Source organism: Aythya ferina (genome assembly GCF_964211825.1).
Source record: "Aythya ferina genome assembly, chromosome: 1".
Classification (NCBI taxonomy): Eukaryota; Metazoa; Chordata; class Aves; order Anseriformes; family Anatidae; genus Aythya; species Aythya ferina.
In genome coordinates this window covers 110,217,491-110,241,793 of record NC_140296.1, presented here as the reverse complement: position 1 = coordinate 110,241,793, position 24,303 = coordinate 110,217,491, and the positions used below count along the sequence as shown (strand labels likewise).

The following is a 24,303-nucleotide window of genomic DNA, read 5'->3' as shown; positions in this document are numbered from 1 at the left end:
AAAGCGTCCATGTGGAACAGTAGGTGGGAAGGAGACCTGAACCCCCCTGCCTGTGTGTAATTCTCCTTAATAGGAGAAAAACAAAACAAAACAAAAAAAAAAACAAAGAAAGGGGACCAGGACTCTGACTTCCTTCTGCTTTGAGGGAATGTCAGTAGGCCGCCTGGCCCTTCTAGGTGCGGGCCATTGATGAACTATCTTCAGCCCTACTCACAGGTAATGTCTTACAGTTACCTCTGGTACTGAACAATAAACAGAGCTGGCACCCTGCTGGTTCTTGTTACTGCCTGGGCAGGGGAAGTCTGACACTGCCACCAGGCTTACTTGCTTCCTGGCGGGATCTTAGATGGAACCCTTCTCGTGGGACACCACTCCAGTGTGTTTCTCTAATGTAAACGCTGTACTAAGCATGCAGAGATTATGGACACAGTCACCACTGCCAGATGGCTTTATTGAATGTCACGAACCCCAAAGGTCATTTCCCCCAAAGGCAATCCCCTTATTTCCAACCTTAAAATGAAGTTAGAGAACTTTTTATTGCTGTTAAATCTGTCCACGGTGCCAATTCTTCCACCATGACCACCAGAAATAAAAAGGAGCCTTTCTGTGGCTCCTCTCAGCCACACTTTAACTGAGGAACTCAAACCGTGTCTTTTTCAGGGTATTTCCTTCTCTCTCCCAGCTCCTCCACCCCTCCTCAGCACTGATTGTGAAATACCCTCAGTAGTCAAGGAGACAAGTGTGTTTTTCTGTAAAAAAGCCTGAAGAAACCACCATCAGCGAAAGAGAATCGGTCCCTGCCAGGCAAAGTCCAGGTGTGGGAAGGCGATGGTGAGCGCAGGAAGAACGCTCACTCTGGGGCTGCTCGTGCTGTGCTGACAGCAGGGTCCTCGGGTGCTGTCTGTAGAGCAGCTCACACCAGTACACAACCAGTTTTTTGGAATCGGGGTACCGTTAGCATCCAAACTATTAACAGGCTCCTTTACCTTCAGTATTTCTACATCGCCAATGGCTTGGACATTGTCAGCAGTGCAATAGGTTCTAGAAGACGCCCTGAGGCTGCCCTCATCCCCAGCCAAACCTAGCTGGCACTTGCTAGTCTGGAGAGTCTACACGTCCACTTCCTGAAGTGGAAGAGGTTTGGCCTTTCCGAGCTCTTGTGCAGTGACACACGTCCACAAAAAATATTTTGGGCAAACTGCGTTTTCAGAGGTGCAATGCATACACCTGCACTCACAGGAGACTTCCGTGACCCCTTGATTGAAGACTTATAAGCAAAATCAAAATACTTTGTAGTTGCTTATGACAGAGACTTTGGGGAAGACTTAGTAGCTCCTAGATTCTTTTCCTATCTCCATCTGTGGTCCTTCCAGGGTGTTGCTTTCCATTTGGCCCAAGACTTCGGTCACACTAAGCCTGGATTGCCTAGAGAGGGTAAAGAGAAGGCAAGCATATTCCTGACAAAGGCATCCCTGCAGAATCCCAACTCTTCGAGAGAAGTTTCTTCTAGAACTGGCACTAATTTGTGAGTTTTACATGCAGTCAGTGTCACAGCCCCTTCTCCCCAAGCAGCTGTCCTTCTTTTTTCCTCTGTTTAGTGGGAATGGAAGGAAGGCAGCAAAACAGGAAAAGCAAGAGTTCTACCCTCTCTCAGTTTTGGTAAAGAAACACTAACGTGCATTAAGACACATCCACCTCTCCTGCTTGTCTCCTCAGACATCTAAAAGCAAAAAACGGATGCAGTTACTGGGGTGGGGAGCATAAATTCTGAACAAAACTTGCTACAAAGTAAACAGCATCATCAAACACTGGGAAGGTTAAATCAGCAGTTCACAGACTGACGTGGAACAAACCAAAAATTAAAGAGCAGAAATGAGGTTTACAAAACCTAGCATGTCACGGTTTCTCTCAACGTTTGAGCCACGCAGACCTAGACACACCTCTAACAAGACTTAACAGGCAGCACTGTCACTTACCACTCTGCCAACTTCTGCTCATACTGCTCCCTGCGCTCACGATGTCTCTTCTCCTGCAAGGTTTCACCAGCAAGATTTTGGATGAATATTATGAGGCCCCCTGCAGGGATCCTGGAGAAAGAAGGAGAGAAGTCAAAAGTCACCCAGGGGACACGCATTAGTAATAACTTACCGGCAACAGTAAAAGGAGCATGCGGGGGCCAGCCACCAAATCACTGAAGTGTAACTTTCCCCAGTACTCAAATCACACCACAGTCTAAGGTACTCCTATTCTAATGTCAGCCACCAAATGCAGCCTGTCTTCAGCTGTGACTCACTGTAGCCCCTCTGATATTTTATTTGGAATTTACCCACCAGCAGGCACACCTAAGGCAAGGGGGTGAAAGGTCTTAACATGCCCAAACAACAGCTACAGATAACCTAATCCATAATTTCGGCAGTCATAGCCCTGCTTAACTTCTGTCCGGCTCTGGAGGTACTTGTGTTTTCACTGAGTGAAATGAGAATGAAAACTTCTGTTTCTCGTTTTTACACAGATTGCTAACCTACTGGCTGACAGCTCCCTGGGTGCCCTGCTGTTCAGAAGTTGCCATCAGGTCATCCAACACCCCTCAGGTGTTCAGTTCTGGGTTTGGAGCTGCTAGAGGAGCAGTTGCTGACAATGCTGAGAAGGGAGCCCAGAAGCTGCATCTCTTACACTCCTGGCCTTAATCCCAGACAACACAGATCCTTAAAAGAGGTGTCAAACTGCACAACCAATTGGCTCGTTAGGGACCATGCCAAGGAAGGGACATGGAAGTCATTTCTAAACTCATCCTCATAGTTTCCCATTTAATAGTAGTTAACGCAACCAGCAGAAAGATGCACTGAATTCTTATTACTGAGAAAAACAAAACATAAATCCAGAAAGAAAAAGCAGTTAAGCATCTGGAAGAGAAAGTCGTCATCTTGAGGTCCCAAGAAAAATACAGGAAGCCCCTCAGGGCAAGAGAGGAAGAAAGCTTCTGCAGACCCACCTATGATTCAAGGCTCGGTGTGGGAGGCTGCCAGCTAACACCTACCATGCCAGTCACACACCGTGACTCAGCCCCGCACCGGCAGTCACAGCTTACCCAAAGGCCGTTCCAAAGATGAAGCCACTGGCCAGTCCTTGCAGGCCCAAGTGCATTCTGAAGAGGGCTCCTGTGAAGCCTAAAAAACACAAAACCACTGAAACCATAAACAGCCCCCTCACCAGCCACGGCAGACCTGCTGAGGGAGCTGCTCTGCCCCATTTCTGCTCTGCCCCGTTTCTGCTCTCCATGAGCTGACGTCCACTTTTAACAGAGCAGAAACCAAGCGCTGTGGCCAGTGGGAGGGCCCCTCACCATACAGTCACAGCAGCCTGAGGAGCAGGCACTTTAACAGCCAGAGCTGAGCTGCTGTTGCAGTACTTCCCCAGGTCTTTATCCGCATGCTCTCTGCACTAAAACATTGCACGAAGCTCCTTCTTGTTCAGAAAGACTCCCCAAGAAATGCTAAAATGTCAAAGTTAACTCTGAGATAAGAACTGAGTTCTCTCCTGGCTGGAGCATGATCTCCCCACCACTTTTTTTTCCCCTTCTGTTCAGCAGCAGCTAATAATAGCAGCTGCCATGTAAGGCAAAAAAGAACAGAAAAGCACGCACCCAACTGCAAGGGCAGTAAAGCCTCTAAAACTCAACAAGCAGATTGCTTACCTGTTGCCAAAAGGAGACATGCAAAATTTGGCACGAAAATGGTAGTTTATAAACAGTGCACCGAACTGTTATGAAGAGAGGAAATAAGAAATGCTTTCCCTGCTGAAGAGGTGGTTGCAAGAGCAGGTTATGCACTACACGTTGCATTTAGGCCATGCAAGCATTTTTCACACAGGAACTCCAACAAATATTTAAGACGAACTAATAAGCACAGAACTCCCGAATGGTTTCAGAAAAGCACTGGTATCTTTGTTAAAAGGGCAGACAACAGCTGAGCAAAGTCACAAAGGCGCTCAGGAGAACAGGAAGCAAACCCCAGAAGCTAGAGACCTGCTGAAACCCAAGAGAGATGGATTCCTGCTTAGGATATTTTGTTTACGACTTCTGCTCCAAAACAGAGAAGCACACAAAGGTATAGCAGTCTCACCTCCTGCTGTAGCATAATTACCGATGGTGGTTTTATTGCGGTACGCAGACAGACTGGCGCTCACAGAGCTGGAAGGATAAGGCACAGAAGAAGTCAGCAGCTACACGTGAACAGGGCAGGTAGCAAACCACAGCTTGAAAGCAAGCTGGATTTCATTAAGCCCACCCTCAGGATGCTTCTAACTGCCCTGTTCCCAACCTGTCCAGAGCACGTGCAAACCAACCACAAATGCCTTGACTTCTGTAACTTCACTGCATGCAGCTGTACAGTCAGAGGCAGGGGAGTACCACCTCCAGACCTGGATTTTGGATATGCCTTTTTTCTTTTTGTAAATAAAAGAGTTTTATTTAAATCCATCATATATTTAAGTCTAAAAGGAGCTGAGCAATGCAAAGGTCCTGCCAGTCAGTCATACAGCTACCACCAGAGCTAAGTCATACTTGTGGCATCAGCAGGGTCACTCGCTCTTGAAGCATGAGGTTTCCAGCCAGGATAGACACACCATCTCCTCCAAACACATTAACTAAGCCCCAAACCACTCTCTGTTCCCAGTTCAGTAGTTGCATCCTTCCCAGCATATCGGCAAGCCTCTGCATGACATCAAGAGCAATCTTCCTCTCTTTATCAACACTGTCATGTCAGCCTTGCCTTTGTACATGTAAAGCTTACAATCTCTCTTTAAAATGGGTAACTTGAAATTCACACAACTGCAGGACAAAATCTTCAACTTGGACTTTATGGAAACAATTAACACTGAGTGGCAAACATCTCCCTTCAAAGCTTTTTACAAAAAGGGGTAGTGAAAAAGGACGATGGATCTGATTGCAGGGGAGACACCTGGTGGACAACAGTGAGGTTGCACGTCTAGTGCAGAAAGATCCAAAGTAATCAAAAGTCCTGAGAGAAAGCAAAGAGCATGCTAATGAAACCTAAGAAGAGATACCACAGCAAAAGGAGACAAAACACAAGAGAAACCAAGGAATAAATACAGAAAGGTACAAAACTAGGAAGAAAGACAGAAATATAAAGCCAGCTTACTGGGAAAAAATGCTAGTCAATACTACTGGTATCTGAAAACCTAAAGGGGATCTTGAACACAACATACCTAAAGATACAGTTAGTACAGGTTTAGAACTACATGAATATCTACCATTTTCCAGGCCAGGGAAGAGATATTGCTTGTTTTAAAGGGCTTTAGGAAGAGCATGCCTAGTTTGACACTTTAATGTCAGAAATACACTGACACGTCCTGGGGAGAAAAATCAGAGAAGTGGAACACTATCTGTGCATTATTTGCATAGGAAAATTTGAAGGACTAAAGTGGTACGTACATATGGTATGTCTGATGATCAATGACTGCGTAGTAACAAGACAATCATCTGCAAGTACTTGAGGACAAGCACAAAGAATTGTGAGTAATGCTGCTGTATACAAACTAGGAGTAATCAGACATAACAAAAAGGAGAAAAATTAGCGTGGGATAGAAAGTTGTTCTGGAACAGCTAACACTTTGTAATACTCTCCCAGATAAAAATGTGAAAATACATCAAACTGAAGAGATAAAGCAAAAGCAGACATAAGCCGCTAAGTACTGGGAAGAGCACTGTTCAAATCAATAATGGTATGGATTAGATGTAACAAAGAGGGCTTTCCCAATGTTTTGTTTTTGTGTTGGTTCATCAGAGTACTGGGATAATTTAAAAAAGCTTAAATCCTCCTCATACTTCCACCTTATCAATCAGACTCGCTGTTAACACAGTCTTTTGAGCCTCAAGATGTAACGAGCAGTCTCCGAACAAGCTGCACACATTGAAGGCTCCTTGCTGCTGATGTTCAAACTTAAGCCAGTTTTTCCTCCCACTATTACTACTAAGGAAACACTTACTTGAATAGTGCCACAAAAGCTGCTACTCTCCAGCTCCAGCGCCAGCCATAGCGGATGAAACTCCTGAGACCCGCACGATGCGCAGATTGCTAGAGCAAGAGAGGAGAAAGGTTACTGGTCACAGACCTGCTCCTTTTTACCAGCACCACCACACTGTATTCCAGGGTACAGGTGATGGTTTGTGAGACTGACATCACTCAAACCACTGGGAATGGCACCCTGACCCGTACAGACAAAGTCAACCCTCGTCAGAGGAAAGGGAGCTCATGTTCATCCCAGCCATGAACAGGAAAACCATTAATTAAATCCAGTTTGTAATGTCAACTTGGTCTTACTAAAGACCAACATGTGCTGCAACACGTCTGGGGGAGACAGCAACAGCTTTCTGAGAATGATATGGGAGACTAATAGAGAAGAGGGGACAAACTGGTAACTAGTTTTTAATTATTATGAGTTGATATATTATATATATTTTTTTATTTTTATATATTATATACATATAAATATTATACTCATGTATCATTATATTAGTATATAATATAATAACATATAATAAGATATATTGCAATATATAATATATATTAAATATTATATATTATATATATAATTATTTAATATAATATATAATTATTTAATATATAATACTATATTATATATTATAAATATATTATATATAATATATAATATATTATATTATATATTATAAATATATAATATATAATATAATATATAATATAATATATATTATATATAGTGTATTATTATGTTTATTATATTATGTTTATATATTATATATATAGATATATTTTAAATACATAAATAATAACCTTCTACGTTAAAGTGTTAAGAGGCCATCAAGCTGTACAGCTTAGCACTGGCACTTCGAAGTTTGACAATAAGATGCTTTTTAAAAACTGCAGTAAAAAGAAGCTTCATAATAATTAAAAATATTGCAGCTGATATCAAGAAGGAAAATAAATTCTCTTTTCCCGTGACTATGGTGTAAGTGCTTAGCACTGGTCACATACACAGGATAGTCTGCAGGACTGAGTATAGTCTGACACTAAGGCCTTGTAGAAAGCAAAGTCAGGGACCCTATCCAAATAAGGATGGATGTAAAATTAGGCAGATTTTTAAGGATTTTTTTTTCCAAATAACTCAGGTAACAAACACCCGGCCTGCCCACGAGGAAGGGCAGGCAGTGAGCGCCCTGCAAGCATGTGGGCGCTGGAGATGGCTTTCAGTCTCTAAATGACTGCATTTTGTGTCTGGCTCTGTGGGGCAGCGCCTGTGAGAGGTAAGCCAAGCGGCCCAACGCTATCAGGCTTTGGCTTTGGCCAACTCGCCCAACCTTTCCTTGAGGAGCTGTGGGCCCACGAGCACGCTGTGGGGGCAGGAGATGCCCAGCGCATCCCTCGGGGCAAGCTGTGCCGTTCCCCGCGGTCACATCCCCGGGGCCGGGGTGGCGAGGTGCCGTACCACCGCATCGGCTCGGTTCTGGAAGAGCTCGCCCTGGCTGCGCTCGATGAAGGCTCTCCGCGCCTGCTGGAAGGCGGGCACGCCGCCGTACACCCAGCCCACCACGCCGCCGGTGAAGGCCGACTTGACGATGTTCACCACCTCCTCCGGGTACTGCTGCTGATCGCTGCGAGGGCACGAACCGCAGAGTCACGGCATTAGGCTCGGAGCAGCGCTCCGCGACCGCCCGGCCCCGCCGCCCCCGGCCACCCCGTCACCCCCCGAGCCACGTCCCCGTGCGCCAGCTCCAGCCTCTCCTTCAGCACCCGCAGGGACGGGCACGCCACCTCCTCCCCGGGCTCGGCGGCAGCCCCGGGACAAGCCTCGCCCTCCGCCACCCCGGGGAGGTCCCCCCCGCCCCGGGGCCGCCCTCGCCCCCCTCACCCGCGCCGCCACAGCTCCCGCAGCCGCTCCCAGCCCGTCTCCGGCGGCGGCGCGGGGCGCCCGAACCCGCCCGCCATGGCCGCGGCGCTGCGGGGCGGCGGCAGCGCCCCCTGCCCGCCCGGCGGGGCACGGCGCGGCCCCGGGCTGCCGCCCGCCCCCTGAGGCGCCGGGAGGGGAGCCGGGGGGCTCCCAGCCTGAAGGCTCCTCTCCTCCACACGAGTCCCCGCCCTGCTGGAGGTCCCAGCACCTCTACAAGGGACCCGCCGGCCAGTTCGGGCCTTGTCCTGTTTACAAAGCCCGGCGGCCGGGGGATCGAGTGGTCGCGGCTGTTGTGGTACAGCGAGGAGGGAAGCAGGCTGGGAAGTGCCCAGCCCGTGCAAGCTGTCCACCAGGAAAAGTTTTCAGTCAGCATCACCCAGGACTTGCAGTGGTGGCTTGGACAGTATTTCACAGATTCCACTGAGACACCCCAGATATTGCTGTCGAAGAGGAAAAAACAGAAAGACACGCTTCACCTTCTCTGGTGAAACAGCTGGGGGCTATCCAGACCTTTTCTTACCATTCTGATTAAGAAATGATGCATCCGACAAGACTTCATTTTTGGTTATTTTAATCCAAAAGCACATCATTAAAAATGGTTTAAAAAAAGTATACATTGCTGTTTCAGTTTCTCAGGCTGCTGTCTCTTCATTGGCTAAGAATACAAGACCACAAAACCCCTTCCACTCTTATTCAACTCTTCCTCAGAAACCAAGCTATTTTAATACCCTAATTTATTTTCTTTGCCCGCTGGGAGAACCCAGCCAGTGGTCACACAAGTGGTGCGCTGCTCCAGCAGCTGGTGCTTGACTACTGGGTCTGGCAGTTATTTCCCTGTACCAGGGGCTGGCAGTGCTGCTGAGGCCTCCAAATGCATTCGTGTTGTGCATGTACTCGGCATTATTGTCCTTGGTAGCGTGTTCTCTGATCCAAACTGACTACAGACAAGAGTATGAGCTGTTATCATCCCTTCTATTACTGTGCTGTTTCCTATGACACCAGGGCTGCGGAGGCCACACTGGGATCCCACGCTGCTGGCTCAGGCCAGCAGGAGCAGTTTGCTTCTCTGCACTCCAGCTTCTGAAGACTTGAGCACCCACATGCCAGGAGTGCCAAGGACTGTGCTCAACTGACAGACGTCCACTGACACTCAAAGGACATATCTGGGACAGCGGCCGCTCTGACCCTGCTCACACAGACGAGCTGCAGCACAGAAGGAGCAATGATCCCAAAGCATAAGGGCAAGCAGCTCACAGCATAAGGGGACTAGACAGGCTAGGAACCAGCACAGTCTAGCTCTTTGCCACTAGAAAACTTGTTTTAATACAAGGCTTTGACATTACCGAGCAAACAGTAAGTAGGAGAAACTAAGCCTATCTGGATGCCAGAGAATGTGCTGCTTCATACCAGGCCTCTCAGTTCAGGGGCAACAGAGCATTTTAGAAACTGCACTCCTTATGAGCTGAGCAGCCTGTAGTTGGCATAAATACAGTCAGCCTAAAGAACCTGTGACTTGAACTTAAAATGAATAATATCACGAATAGCTGCCATTGTGTGATTGAAGACATTTCCTCAGACAGACTGAGGAAGATCAGAAAAGGAACATAACAGCTGGGTGAAAGAAAAGATGATGATGGAGTGAAGAGGTGTTACCCCCTTTAAAGTAAAATACCCTAGTAAGGTTGCAGAAGGGGATCAGAGCAGAGAATCTGTGAACATCTGGGAAAAAAAAAAAAAGAAAAAAAAAAGAAAAAAAAAAAAAAAAAGAACCTAAGAGCTGAATCTACCTCTGTGTATACTTCCTCTAGGTTCTTAAGGGTCCCAGGACATCTGGCCAGTGGACTGGTGAGAGCTTGCTAACAGGGGCTCAGTTTTGCACAGCCATGCATCCACCTCATTGCCCCCACAACAGAGGACAAACACTGCTTATCTCAACTGCTTGACTGTCTGCTACTCAGGCTAAGTACTGTGGTAACATTATCATCACCAGACGTTCTCCTATGAGGTAGGTAATTTATCTGTGCAAGGATAATTTGTCCTCTTAACAGCCCATCAAAGCCTTGCCATCAACCTCTTTAAAAACCTGACACAAACATCAGAAAAGTAAGCTATAAGCTATCTAAAAAGGCTACCCCAAATCCCAGCACCTGCTTCTGTCAGAGAACTCCTAATATCCCAAGTGTCATCACACAGATGAGAAAACACTGATCACTGCCAAAAACAGATGTGCATCTCCCAGCTGAGCGTAGCGGATACTACCTTGCCTGTGAGTACAGAGGACCCAGCAAAAGGTCAAGTAAATTTAACATGAAGGCATCTCATTAACTGAATGGGATTTAGGATCATTCTTAGACAGGTAGTAACAAAGTCCCAAATGCTAACTATGCTCTTCCAGGCACAGGCATAACAACCCCACTAAATAGCCATAATCCAACATCCTACTTAATGTTCTTACGGCAACAGTAACTGGGTCCCACTGCATGGCTGTGTGGGAACAATTTTCAAGTTAGCCTATTGCTGTTCTCTGTAGTCTTAGTACAAAGGATAATAGATCTAAGAACAAGGAAGAAGATACACCAATCTTCAGATTTCCAGAGATCAGTTTGAGCTGAAGAGAAAAACGAAGAAGTCTCTACAGTTCGGTTTTTGGCCATTCAGAAGTGATCTCACTGTAGTTCTTCCTCCTTTTTACTTTGTAAGTCAAGGCTTGGGAATATTCTGACAACAGATGCTCCCAGTAGCAAGAGACATCCTCCATCTGCAAGTGTTCAGTGATGAATTGGCGTCCCCTAGAGACACACAAGGCACAGTCAGAACCAATTTCCAGTTCCTGCAAGAGTCTTTGGTTCTGTTTTATATGTGTATCAACTTTCACTCCTCTGCTTTTTTTCAAATGAGAAACAACACGCATTGCTCTGTACCGTCTATTTCAATTTCACAACTTTCATTCAGTCTCATAGCTCTGACACTTGCAGTGCTTTTGTTATCCTCAAGATGGTATTTGTTATCTGGGATAATAAATATCAGATTTCACGTATCAGATACAGCCTGAGCTACAGTGGTGCCTGCTGCTACAGAAGCCAGTCCCTGCCGGCCTGGGTATATAATAGTTATAATGCAGACACAGTTCCCAGGGGTCAACTCGCTTCACACCGAGACGAAAGCTCTGAACTTCTGATGGCTTTCAGTGGGGTTCCTGACATGGGTCACATCTGAACCAAAGACCTAAACATATAATCTTGTTATCCAGTTCCCCCTGCTTGTATTAAGTCTTCCAACCCTCCTGCTGTTATTGCAGAAGAAAAATATACTTTACCCTATTAATACCAGGCTGTCTTTGACAGGTAACCCCTTCAAAAGCTGCCTAAGAAAATGTTTTAGATAAGAGTGCTTGACAGACAGAAAGGACACACGACTTACCTCTCTGCAATTTCTTGTGCTATGTTATCATTTTCCTTTACAAACTGCAACAGCTCCCTAAAATAACAAAAAAAATGCTATGAAACAACTAGTTCAGTGGAGAACTATTGCTAAACTTAGCTAAAATATTGTGGAGGATGAGATTAAAGATTTAGAGCTGAGCAAGGGATCAGTGCTCCTCATTTCAGTGCACAGAAGATACTTATCACTGTCAGTTGTTCCATGTAAGTCCTGGACAGCATGCTGAAATCCAGGAGCTGACATGTTTTTAGCCCAGTAATATGGTCCTCTTCTCCTTATCCATGTTGCAGTGGCCACTTGCAAAGATATTTAAGGATGTAGTGCCTGCTGATTTCAGTGAGGCTGAGACCTACATACCCCAGTGAAACTGTATTGTGTAAGTACCACATGCAAAAGATTCTCCGGGTGTGGTAATAAAGAGAGAAGAAAATGACCTCCAAGAGCATTTGACTGATGCCTATGAGTGGAGGCTCTTCCTAGTGTACATGTAATACAAACCAAATAAAATGCAGCAGTGTTTTCCCCTGGCATGCAGTGCCCTGCTGAGCACTCTTAGGGTCTCACACCTGACATCAGAGAGGTCTGATCTGACTGGGACATAGTGGACCCAAGGCTTCAGCTGGGGGTAGAAGAACTCCAACCATTCTTCTCCGACGTGAAAGACGAGCGAACCACACAAGAAGAGGTGTTTCAAACGGAAACTGGCAGCCACTCCCCGGAAATTAAACAGATACCTGTAAAAGAAGAAAGGAGAAGAGCTGATCACATCTGTCATTTTATGGAGAAAGACAGTAAGAAACTGGACTTTGAATAGTGATCAACCTTCTCTCACAGGGAACGTGTGAGGGCATAGGGATCTCTCTCACACCAAGCTAAGCACTTCTCACTAAAAGAGGGAGCACATTTATTTGAAGCTCCTCATTGCAAAGGAGTTACGGAGGTGCTAGGAGAGTTTCCAGTGCCTATCAAAACTTAGCAAGTGAAGCTTTACCTCCAACAAAGACATCTGCTTATGGAAAACCAACGAAGGCTTGTCTCACAGACCACAGCCAGAAAGGCATGGAAGGTCACAACATGGATGCTGCTCCTGGGACTCTACGCTGCTCCAGAGACTCTGTTCCCATGAGTAGATTTTCCCAATTCTGTTGTCTTGCAATGAGCTTTTTCTTTCATTGTTCTTCTTTGACATATCTATTCAGCCTTTTTTTCTTTTTTTCTTTTTTTTTTTTCTTCTGGGATCCTGCTTTAATCTGAATCTAATTGTTTCATATTAACTTGGGAATGTAACCCTAGGAGGTTAAACAGGCTAGCACAAAACAGATGGACTTTGCAGATAACAAAGAATCAACAATTTTGTTTTCAGTATTTTCTGCCAAGTTAGTAAAATGGGCTTGACTGGGGGAGGGGGACAGATTTTGCTTTGCAAACTGTATCTCAGAGGCATATTTGTTTGTTTGCTTTCTTGCTTTTTCATACCCGTGTTTCTCCAATTATATGGAAAGCTGTTTTTCCTGTGGGTAAAACCCCGCAGTACATGGAACTAATCTTTGAAGTCAAACATTTTGGGCTGGGGGAGGGGATTTCTCCCTTTAACACAGCTATTTTGGGTGAGATGGGGACTATAGCTAAACTTGGTTCAGCAGTAAGTGAAAGGGAGTAAATCTGAAATTATTTTGCATTCCTTGTATTACATAGGAGCCTGAGGCAGGGATGAGGAGCACACTAACTGAACAACAACGCAAACAGTGGTGTGGAAGCAAGAAAATGCCTCTGTCCATTTCAAGCTGTGTCTCCCATCGCCTGTAACCTCATCCAAGTCACTAAGGGCTGCTCTCAGACTTCTGTATACAATTCTGCACAGCACTGAAGGACACAGTGAGAAATTCCTGTTGAGCCTACCAGACCCTGTGTCTCACAGCCCATGGACAGATGGAGGTGCGGCTTCTAGGTTAGGTAGTGTGATTACAGCCCCTCTTTTCGTACCTGTGTTTTCCCAATGACAGTCTGAAGTCAATAATACACCACGGGACCACTGTAGGGGACAGTTGCCCATAACAGACTCCACAGAGTCCATATGCTGCTGCTGACAACAGCTATTGATGATTATTCCTCAAGGGGGCTATGACAAAAGTGTGAGAGAATGTCTTGGCCCACACTGTATGGAGGGGCTGCGGAGGCATCAGGAGTTTGGGGAAGCCTATGTGTAACAGAAGGGAGAAATCTGGGCAACAGTCTAGTGAAATATAAAATGAGACAAGTCAATCACATTTGCACAAAAACACAGCTTCAGCCAAGTGACTAGCTCTTGTAACAGCACATTCTAGCTGGTGGAATTGCAACTAAATGCAAACTTTTAAAGCAAAAGAAAAATCAAAACATTAGACATACAAGCACACGCAAGCCAAGTCTGTATTTCTACAGAGAAAGCCACGAGAATATTACACTAACAAAGCCTCCCCAAAGTAGTTAAAAAATAAAATCCTTTGTAAATCAAAACCACATTCTCCCAAGCAACATATAAAGTATGAATCAGTACTATATCTGCTCAGTCATATTCCAGGTTTTCTCTTTTACTGTATACATTCAACAGCAACCCTTGCACCAATATGCATATGAAGACATGATTCCTTCCTTCCTTATGTCCTCGAAGACACTAATGCTATCCCCGTAGCACCAAAATGCAACAATTTTGAACTCACAGCTTGATATAGGAACATAAAGAAAAATTTATAGAAAGTTTTTCTCAAAAAAAAAAAAAAAACAAAAAAAAACATGTAAAAGTAAATGTATTTTCTATCTATATGCTAATTAGTGATCTAAGATCTTTACTTTCCCCAAAGCACTTTATTTCTCCTGACCTGACAGGGGAAAGCTGACACTGACACAGGCCACAGTAAGCTCCCAAATTTTCAGCTGCTCTATGTCTGTTCACAAACCTCCCTGTCTGCACAGAGCTGGTTGCTGGAATTAGATCTTAAAATAAATTGAGACGATGCACCATGCAAGGAAAGAAATAGCCCATAGCCCTTGAACAGCTTTACTTTTCAAAATTCTTACTTGTATTTGCAGTGATCAACCAGTGGAATTTCCTTTGCAGGAGGCTTCCCTAAGGTGTCCTTAAAGTAAAGAGAATTAAAAAAAATAAGTAAGTTTTATATGGTTATTTCAAACTCATTTTCCTTCTCAGTTACAAATAAATCTGAAGCCTCAAAGCTCTCCATCTCACTTCTGAGAAAACCTTCCCTGGTGGGCTTTTAGAAGTATTATAAAGAATTTGGAGCCCTTCAAACAAGAAAAAAAAAAAAAGTTCAGTTAAATTACACATTGCCTGTAAGCAAATGCCAGTGCAAACACATTAAATGATAATGTTTAGTTGGCAGCTACAGAGCTGAAAACAGCTTGGGACAATGGACTCTGTGAAGCCAAGTGTAACTGGATTAGCCAAGAGTGTCTGGAGAGAGCTGGACTGTGCACTAATATGGAGCTAAAAAGTTACCAGCAGCAATTATCAGAACACTATCAGCAGCAAGACAAAGAGATGGGGATGACAGAAAAAGGTTTAGAAAGACTGACAGCAACACACAAGCAGCTTGGGGCTAGAAGGGGAAGTTGGCTAATTTTTCAGTAATGGGAGAGGAGGGGATTGGCATAAGTTCATTTTCTTATCTGTGCTGGCTTTTTTCAACAAAAACCATAGATGGAAAGAAAAAAAAAAAAAAAAAGGTGGTCCTGGCAGGCTCTAGAGACTCTTCCTTTCATTCACCAGAGAGCCCTACCCTCAACAGACCTGCAAGCCTCCCCCATGCTACACCACTCAGCTCTCCAACAAGATGCATCTCAATCATCAAAGCCATCTTGCAATGCTACCCTTTCTGGCCCTCATGCTCAGAGGAGAGGCAACACCCACTCACCTTCTCAGATTTCCAAGCCTGATTTTTAGTGTACTCAGCATCAACGAGTTCTGGGTCTTCTCGGGACAGCAGAATGAGGGGATCTCTCTCAGGGCTTGTTCTGCAAAAGAAATGACCTCAGTCATTGCCAAACCATCTCACCTGACACAGCTACCCAACTACAGGACTCGAAACCCTGCCTCTTTATGGAACTGACCTCAGTGTGTCCCCAGAAAACATTACTGAGTGCCTACCATACAGTAGACATCTGTCCAAGGGTATATTAGCAGAAGAAAAATGATCTGAAGCCACATTTCTTTGTTTCACTTATGAAAAAACAGTAAATGTTTAATAGTATTATTTAAGTAATTCCCAGGACATATCAGCAGAGATGCTCTTTCCTTTAGGCCTTACCCTGACGGGTGCCAAATACTTCAGCTCCCTAAGTCAGAGAGAGCTAAAAGATGGTAAGCATCTCCAGATCTGATCCCTCTGACCCCTACCGATAAACAAGGTTATGACATCCCCGAGGCTCACTCCTCATCATCTCCTGAACCTACCTATTAATAGCAGGATGTCAAGTCCACCCCTGAAACTCAATGATGTTGGAGGAACAGAGAGGAGCAGCGGTTAATATGGTTCAAACTGTCTCTGGGGAGAAAAATAATCTATCCTCTTAACCCCCATCACTCGGGTAACTAACAGAAGAATACTTGTTGATTCACTGATAAGCACTTCCACAGAGAATAAAGTATTCACATTGGCAAGAGGCGTGCTCATCAGTATCAAATCTTTAGATTTACATTATGCACCTGCAGTTCCTTTCACAGAACAAAAGAACTGGTTCTAAGAAACTTGACTCATTAAGAAATAAAGCAGCAAATCCTTAATAACCTCTGTTTCTAACATTAAGCTTACTATAATAAACTAGTTGCATACTAGTCTTACAGTGGTGAAATGTAGCTGTAGAAAATGTCTCACTTTCCATACTTTTAAAGAAGATATTCTAGATTACACTTGTTTAGGAAGATATGCTCACCTGGATCCTCGGAAATATCCTTTAGAGATTTTTTTCGTCCATGGCCATTTTTCTGCAGATCTGAAATATTGTTTATACATGGCAATAAATGATTTAATAAAACCATGAAACAGTAATCTCATCAGTTTTCACAGCATGGTCTCATTTTACAATTCTTCGTTTTTGATGGAAATCATTTTCTTCACTATAGCAGGAAAATTTCTCTGCCAGATCCAATGAAATATGTTTTCCTGTGAATACTGTGGTCAAGATCACATGATATAGGCTACTTTTCGGAACACTTTTCAGTGAAAACAATAAATTACACACACACCTACCAAACATTAGTCTTTAAGGGTATTAAAATTAACCTAAAATTTTAATCCACTTTTTACATTGTTGCTTTATTTTTCTCTACTTCGCTGACTATGGATGGTGCAAAATGACTACAGAGTTTTTAGCCATCATCATTTCCCACTTAGAAATAAAAAAGCCCCATGTTTTGAAAACACAGGGGCTCGTCATTTCCCCAAATAAATTTCAATTTGAATTTGTGAGCTCTTCAAAATAACTGTTCACACGCTTTATTTTTGCCAATGCAGTCGCCTGCCTCCCTCTAGGGAGCTGTTTGTTGTATGTTTCTGTTGCACCTGGCTTGACATCCTGATCTCCAGCCTGATCCGTGCAGGTTAGGCTTTGCATCTGCTTGTAACCCAGTGACATAAGCGGGGCTCAGTGGTGAAGCAAGGATAAACAAGTACTTTGAACCTTCACTGCATTGTATTATAGTACATTTGGCTTAGGATTTTGTAGAAGGAAACATTCAACCTCACACGCTCATGCTAACTGTTTCACATCAAGGTGTTGTGTTTTTTTTTTCTTGTTACGTTTCCATGTTCATTAACTGTTACATACTTTATTTGTCACTCTCCAGAGGAAACAGCCCCTTACTCTGCTAATAGTCAAAAATCCTGTGAAAAGGAAGACTCCCAGTCAGAAACATATTCTGTCTTACTCTCAGCACAGTAATCATTCTTGCTTTGTGGGAATGATTCCAGATTCCTCTATTGTACAATACTCAAGTAAAAGCAGACCTAAAGAAGGCTTTCCTTTACCCTTTCAGAAGCTTACACAAATAGCCTGGATCACCTCTGCAGTAAAAACAAACAAACAAAAAAAAAACAACAACAACAAAAAACACAGCTCCTAGAGAAGCAGGTGTAAACAAAGAAAAATATTTCTATGTGTCAGGGGAGATTTCTGCAGGCAAAAGATAACTCCTGCTTTATTGACAAACCCTGTTCCACTGAAAATGATAGTAATCTCGCCCTGACAGCCCGATGCGCATACTTTGTCCTCTGCATTCCTTACTAAAGTGTTGGAAACAGGGAAGCTAATTATAACTTTTAGTTACATCATCCAAGGTTTCCATGGAGAGTTCTTATACAGCAGATAGGCTGTACGTAGTTAATGAGGCAGCAGGACAGATAACAGACTGACAGACCTACGGTCTTAAGACTTCAACGTTGCCCTAATGCTGCTCAATGCTAGATGACTTTCACTGTGATTTTTGTTTTCCATTCAGCCTCCCCCAAAATATTCATTTCTAAAACATACCTTCTGAGGTCCTCTCTCATGAGGTCCCAGCGCCCTAAACCAGTTGGGTAAATTGGCCAAACAGCTGGTCCTCCTTCCCAAAACGTCCAGGCAGGATACATGATGTCATTGTATTCGTGTGTCTTAAGAAAAACGAGAATAATTTAAGAGTAAGTGTAGCATTTACTTCGGTTCCCTCAGCCCACCAGCAGCGATGTCCTTTCAGGGCATTCTGTCTGGTTTCTCCCTCACTGCTCCCTCCGTAAGCAGCCGTGAGAGCTTTGTGGTCACCACAAGGTTGCAAGGGGCCACATGAACACAACTCAGCTGAAGAGAGCCGGTGTATTTCAGCAGGCATACCTGCTTTGAGTGGGCCACTGGCTTCTGAAGGTCCTTTCCAACCAAAATGTTTCAATGATTTCAAAAAGGCTGTGCCTTGCTACATGATAACACGGCAATTCCATGTTAGAAAGTAACAAAGAAGAACTATGATAAAGCTAATTAGTAAATATTGTAAAACCTGAGCTCCATATACCTTTCTAAAGTGTGTTCTACTGACCGTAACTTACAAGGCATTACTATCTCCTCTGTGACAGAAGCCCTTCTAGGCCCTTTGACATTTAGGTTTCCAGTACTTTGTATCATTCCGGCCTTCTCAGAAATCACTTGACAATTCACTATAACAAACATCCCAGTCATGTAAGAATTTCAATTCCTCATTCCTATCTGGATGCTTAAATTCTCTTTTAATCAAGGGGAAAAACAGTACCTAAGAGTAAATTCTTTCATGAAACCATATTACAGGGCACTTCTCTGCACTAAACTTACTATCCAACTTCTCCATCTGCCTGTCACCTGGAAATACTGGAGAGCCAAGTCCACGAAAGTAGTAAGGAGGCTGGTGCACAAGACATATGAAAAGAAACTTGAGAACTGGGTTTGTTCATGCACAGGAAGGCTTGCAGGAATCTAAATGTTGTCTTCTGCAACCTAATGGAAGAATTTAGGGAAGACAGAGGCAGGCTCTTTTCAGAAGTGCACTAAGACAGAATGTGCGGCAACAGACTTTGATTACAAAAAAAAAAAATCCAATTAAAAACTGGGAAACCTGTTTTCATTCTGAGGGAAGCGAAACACTAGGGCATGTGCCCAGGGGGGCCATGGACACCCTGTTCTTGGAAATGCTCAGAACTGGGCAGGATGCAGCCTCTGGCACCCCCATCTAGTTGGTCCTGCTATGAGTGAGGTGCTGCACTGGTGTAGTGGTTTAACAACCTCCTGAGGTGCTTTCCAACTTAAATGAGCGTGTGCTTCTACAGTCTGCTCCTTCCCAGCCTTGCTAAAAGCAGGCATGGGTAACAAACCATGACAACTCCAGCCACCACCCTTACAAGATGCAGAATACAACAATCCTGCAATCCTTATGTTTCAAGCACCATGGACCAGCATCCTGAACCCTCCTCATTCTGGCAGGGACTAACGCAGTCTGTGCAAATAAAAGCTGTGCCTGGGTCACTGGGTTTCAGCTAAGGACAGGGCTGAGATTACAGTTCAGATACTGGACAGCAGTGACTGGGAAACTCAAGTTTCCTGCAGAGTCCTGCAAGGGAGCCAGGGGCAGGATGATGAATATGACTGCAGAGATTAAACTCCTGCAACCTGGTCTGCATTCATCTGGGTTCTGCTGGCGAGAGTAAAGGATGTGCTATGGTTCAGGGGCAAGACAGACACCTTTACTAATACATCTAGCAGTGAACAAAGTTGTTGAATGACAGCACTTGCAATGCTGTGCTGGAATTCTGGAGATAGTTTTAGAATGGCTGGGGATTAGGCACTGGTGGATCACATTAGAGTTCAGACTGCATGAGCTGAAGGCCTGGGTTTAGGGTAAGATACTATAATTTAGCAGAATCAAAGTACAGCCAGAGCTTGCAAGAGCAAATGATTTATTGCTTCTATTTGCATCCTACAGTCTGCTGGCCTTCAGCCAAGGACAGGGTCATGATCCGGGTTAGGTGGCAAAGCTGTAGAATTTGGGCATGTTGGGCATGCACTAAGGCACAGCAAGATTTCCTGAAGTTTGAGATGTAAGGACATTTTATTGGAAATGCTGAGGCACTGGCCTACAGTCAGGTTTAACAATGGAAAGGCAGGAAAAAATACATGAGTTCTCTCCAGTCTGGAAATAGAGAAGGAGAGAGCAAATGTCTGTGTGTGTGTCTGCCTCTGTGCGTATGAGCGTGTTTGGAGATGGAAAAAGAAATCCACGGGAAAGGAGTTCACAGGAGACAACACTATTACAGAAATGAAGATAAGGAACAGTTATCTGTGGTGCCAAAAAAAAAAAAGGACTGAAATATTCATATTAGCTGAGATCAGCTATGACAGCTGACTGATGATGAAAAATCCTTAACAATGCTGATAAGCTGTGGCTACAATTTTAACAGAGGCATTGTAACAAATCACAGTGATGCTGGCACATATCCCATCCAGCTGTGCATCATTCTGCTGTAGCAGAGGTACACTTTTTGACCTGGAAGAGGAGCTAATGAGGGGAAAAACTGTTCTATTAAATAAATCTGTAAGTCTGTCTGCCAGAAAACTGGAAGCAAAAAGCAGCATAACGAGTGAAAAAGAGCAAGCAATTTTGACACACGGGAAATCTTGGGGGAACCATCCTCCAAAATATGTGTTAGCAAGAAAAAGGAGGACACGCATGTCTCAGAAATGCTCAGCTTTTAATAGTGTGCTCACCTTACTGAAGGAGAAGACTGGGACAATGGGTTTCATCCACTTGGGGACCTGCGGGTAGTCTCGCACATTGATCACCATTTCCATGTCAGGGAGGCGGCTGATGATCCCCTGAAGGAAATGCTCGACTCCACTACATCTGTGGAGAAATGACACATATGGCAAAGAACCATAAGGAGAAGCAGAATCACAGAGCCTCTTGCGGGCCCCTCTCTCTGTGCAGCAGCAGAAGAGATGGTGAGCCTGAGACACGCCATGGTGCAGGCTGGGGACTGCCTCCAGCAGCCTCTAAGCCGCAGTGCAGTATAGACACCAGTGAAGCAACCCATCCTCTTAAACCTGACTTGGTCTGCAGCTTTCTCTGGGACCCCAGAATCAACGAGCTCTTTCTACACCAAGGTGCAACAATGACACTCACTTCCTGCTCACATGTAAGGCTCATACAGAATTTTCTAGGCTCCTGCCATGACAAGGAGTTGGTAAGGAAATGAAATATCATTGTGCTCAGTGACTTTCAATGTGGCAGGGCTGGAAGTACTCCTGTGTCCCAGCTAGGGAGACAGGATCTTCTGCACGGCTCTTACCTTGCAGGGAACATGCAGTCATGCTCACGGTACAGCTTGTTCTTAACGATTTGGTAGTGCGTCCCGAGCTTGCGGCTCACCACATCTGACATTATCTCCTTGGAAATGCCATCTCGAAAAGGAGCCAGGTCCTGCTTCCAGACACTGAAACAAAACAATCAGCCAGAACTGAGTGCAGCAGGGAGGATACTGCACATGAATTACTGCAACATACAGGAGAGGCTTCTAGCTCTGACAAGTTCCATATAGCTCCCAGCTCTGCTACATGTGGCATATCAGAGGATTCAATTTCAGTCACTTGAAACAGCCGCTACTCAGAGACTCAAAGGTCCAAGCTTTGCTCTTTGATGATCTATGTGCTGTTTGCCTGAACAGAAAACCCAGCACAGGCTAAATCAACACTGTCAATGGTAGTCATTATCCTAGAAAACACCTTACACACCCTGGCAGGTTGTGGATAAAGCCTTCAGTTCACTTAACCAGAGTTCTGAAGCTTGAAGATTTCCAAGGATGATGGGCCAAACCAAGACCAAATTCCTCACAAAATGCTATTTGGACAGAGAAAAGAAGAGTTTAGTTGTGAGGAGAAGCATCACCCAGTAATGCTGTATGCAATGAAAGCTAGTTCAGGAGAACAAGCATAAGCAAAGTCTGTTCTGTGACATCTGCACATTACCAGTGAGCTCCAGGAATGCAGTATGAAAATATAACCCTAACCTATACAAGAAAATACAGATGGAGTATACAGCTTATATTAATTCACTGTAATGGCTCCCAGATCTAATTGCTTGGAGCAGTTAGTAAGTGCTGCTGGACTGTAAGAGCCACAAAAACCACTCCACTACTTTTTGGTAGACACTGCATCAATGCCTTGGCTTCATACAACACTGCACATACATAAGGGGTGAACCCACTATGAGCATGATCAAACCCTGGCACAGGTTACCCAGAGAGGTTGTGGGGTTCACATCTTTGGAGATATTCATATCTTGGCTGTACATGGTCCTGGCAACTTACTCTAGGTGTCCCTGCTTGAACAAGGAGGTTGGACCTGATGATCTCAACAGGTTCCCCTCCTACCTCAATAATTCTGTTATTCTGTATCAGATACAAAATTGTAAACTACATAAAGAATTGTCCCAGTACAGATGGACTGATCACGGGATAAGCTGTGTGACAGGGATGCAAATCTGATGAGCTGGAGATCATGAAGAAAGTTGGAGAGTTTTACAGCATGTCCATGTCATTCTCGCCTATATTGCTACCTTTCAGTAGTCTCTGAAAGTTCTTTTCAGTTCTTGGCCACCAGAAAACGTGGCACAAGTAGAATCTGTTATCTGGGAAAAAGTACTGGCTTTCAGTATTCTGCTGCACACTTACATATCTCCAAATCAGCTATCAAAATGAAAAGAGTCTTTTAGCTGCACAGTGGATACATGTTGTATCATCTTTCCAGATTCTTTTGTAAAGCCTGTCACTACTGAATAAAACTGCTCTTTAAACAACCCTTAAATGAAATGCTGCTGTAATGAGAGCTAGGTTTGGAGAATCACAGCAACTGTAACTTTCTGTTACTATCAATTATCATGTTCTGAAGCAGGTGTGGAAGTCATACCCAAAGGCGGGTAGGAGATAGTGGAGAGTATGTTTAAAGATTAGGAGATGTCTTTAGGCTGTATTTGAATTGTAACTGAGGAAAAAGACTGGAAGACTAAACTAGAAGAGACTTGTCAAAAATATATAAAGAGCAATGAAGATCAAAACCTCCAAACAGTATACCAACGGTTGGCCCAATATGACTCATCTGATTTTAAAAAGCCAGTCTGGTGCTCAATCTCACCTCCAAAATGAATGAGCACATCTATTTTTTAAACAGGAGTCTGAAAATGGGACATCTGCATTTCTACATTTGGAAGCCTAATCCTAAAGGCAGAGGAATACTTCCTGAATGAGCTTCTCTTGGACCATCTGAGGTCATGCAAAAGTCAGGCAGTTAAATACGCGCTGCTACTCCAGTTCTGACAAGCAGTGAACTAAACTCCCCAGAAAGAGTGCTCTTCCAGTTCTCCCCTCCCTTCTCCCACTGGAAGCCCTGTCCAGGCACAGGCAGTGCACAAGGTACATCAGAACATCAGCATCAGAACAAATGAATGTGCTTTCTGTAATGATTCTTCTTAAACTACCTATTTTAAAATATTTTGCATGTACTTGATTTCTTCCACTTTCAAAAGCCCATCAGAAAAACTTGTTAGCAGTGTCCCACTGAGAGAGAAGGCAGAAGTGGATTTTTAACACAGAAATATCACCAGCTGTGTGGGGGATTACTGTGTACTCAGGTATGAGATGCTGACACAGTTTATGTTGTTCAGTTGCAGAGGACAACAAGGACTGTGATCAATACGCAGCTGGACACACCTTCTGTTAGAACTACGGAGGCCTATTTCACACAATGCTGTTAATAATCTTCTTGCAAGCACTGTGATCTACGATGGCTGCAGATATGATACTTTAGAGCCCAAATACTCTACAGCTAACTCTCATCCATCAGTGCTGCCAGAAGTATTCCCGCTCGTGGCCGGAGTCCTGTCCGGTAACAAGGAAAGCAGTGTCTCACCTCTGGTGGCAGCTGCAATTCTCCTTCACACATGGCTTATAGGCTTCCACGGCTCTGTTAATGCGGTCAGTTATCGTCTTCCATTTGGCATCTGAAACACACAGGAAGGAAAAGCCAAAGCTCATTCGTGAAACCACCGGGGCGACCTGCGGGTGCCGAGCAGCACTTGTGCTCCGGCTGGCAGCAGCCGCGCAGCGGACCAGCATCACCCAGCCCGACCCCCCTGCAGCCGCGCTCACCTGCCGGGCCGCCCGCCGCCACCCCCGGTGCCGGTGCCGGTGCCCGCAGCGCCCCCAGGGCCAGCAGCGCCCAGAGGGGCAGCGCCGCCCGCCCCATGGCGCCGCCGTGCCGCCGGGGGGGGCGGAGACGGCCCGGCTACAAATGGCGGCCGCGGCCACCGCTGGCCCCCCCCTCAAAATGGCGGCGGGCGCCGGGCGCCATGGGAGCTGTAGTTTTTGCCGT

At 44.7% G+C, this 24,303-nt stretch overlaps 2 protein-coding genes across 3 annotated transcripts; both read right to left on the bottom strand.

Annotated features, from left to right (window-relative positions):
- Positions 1–432: 432 nt before the first annotated feature.
- On the bottom strand, positions 433–8,001 carry TIMMDC1 (translocase of inner mitochondrial membrane domain containing 1). Of its 2 annotated transcripts, none has more exons than XM_084507134.1 (7): positions 7,909–8,001; positions 7,486–7,651; positions 6,007–6,095; positions 4,122–4,189; positions 3,089–3,167; positions 1,977–2,087; positions 433–1,425 (listed from the first exon to the last, which is right to left on the bottom strand). In XM_084507134.1, the coding sequence occupies exons 1-7, from the start codon at positions 7,983–7,985 to the stop codon at positions 1,326–1,328; spliced, it is 690 nt and encodes a 229-aa protein (XP_084363260.1). In that variant the 5' UTR covers positions 7,986–8,001; the 3' UTR covers positions 433–1,325. The 2 variants fall into 2 exon arrangements, with proteins under 2 accessions (XP_084363260.1, XP_084363261.1); XM_084507135.1 differs by having other exon boundaries at positions 433–1,720; positions 7,909–7,994.
- A 500-nt stretch (positions 8,002–8,501) lies between these two features.
- On the bottom strand, positions 8,502–24,214 carry POGLUT1 (protein O-glucosyltransferase 1). The gene is made up of 11 exons (XM_084518903.1): positions 24,081–24,214; positions 23,842–23,932; positions 21,228–21,371; positions 20,647–20,782; positions 17,914–18,035; positions 16,318–16,377; positions 15,300–15,399; positions 14,446–14,504; positions 11,955–12,122; positions 11,368–11,424; positions 8,502–10,736 (listed from the first exon to the last, which is right to left on the bottom strand). The coding sequence occupies exons 1-11, from the start codon at positions 24,175–24,177 to the stop codon at positions 10,580–10,582; spliced, it is 1,191 nt and encodes a 396-aa protein (XP_084375029.1). The 5' UTR covers positions 24,178–24,214; the 3' UTR covers positions 8,502–10,579.
- Positions 24,215–24,303: the final 89 nt, after the last annotated feature.

What these genes read in the sequence shown, in the direction of transcription:
- POGLUT1 (XM_084518903.1), bottom strand. Translation starts at nt 24,177, where the DNA reads ATGGGGCGGGCGGCGCTGCCCCTCTGGGCGCTGCTGGCCCTGGGGGCG. An exon ending in GGCGGCGGGCGGCCCGGCAG is followed by an intron (nt 23,933 to 24,080) that starts GTGAGCGCGGCT and finishes TGTGTGTTTCAG; the next exon opens with ATGCCAAATGGAAGACGATA. An exon ending in AATTGCAGCTGCCACCAGAG is followed by an intron (nt 21,372 to 23,841) that starts GTGAGACACTGC and finishes GTTTTGTTTCAG; the next exon opens with TGTCTGGAAGCAGGACCTGG.
- TIMMDC1 (XM_084507134.1), bottom strand. Translation starts at nt 7,985, where the DNA reads ATGGCGGGCGGGTTCGGGCGCCCCGCGCCGCCGCCGGAGACGGGCTGG. An exon ending in TAATTATGCTACAGCAGGAG is followed by an intron (nt 3,168 to 4,121) that starts GTGAGACTGCTA and finishes TGTGTTTTTTAG; the next exon opens with GCTTCACAGGAGCCCTCTTC. An exon ending in GAGCAGAAGTTGGCAGAGTG is followed by an intron (nt 1,426 to 1,976) that starts GTAAGTGACAGT and finishes TACCCTCTCTAG; the next exon opens with GCAATCCAGGCTTAGTGTGA.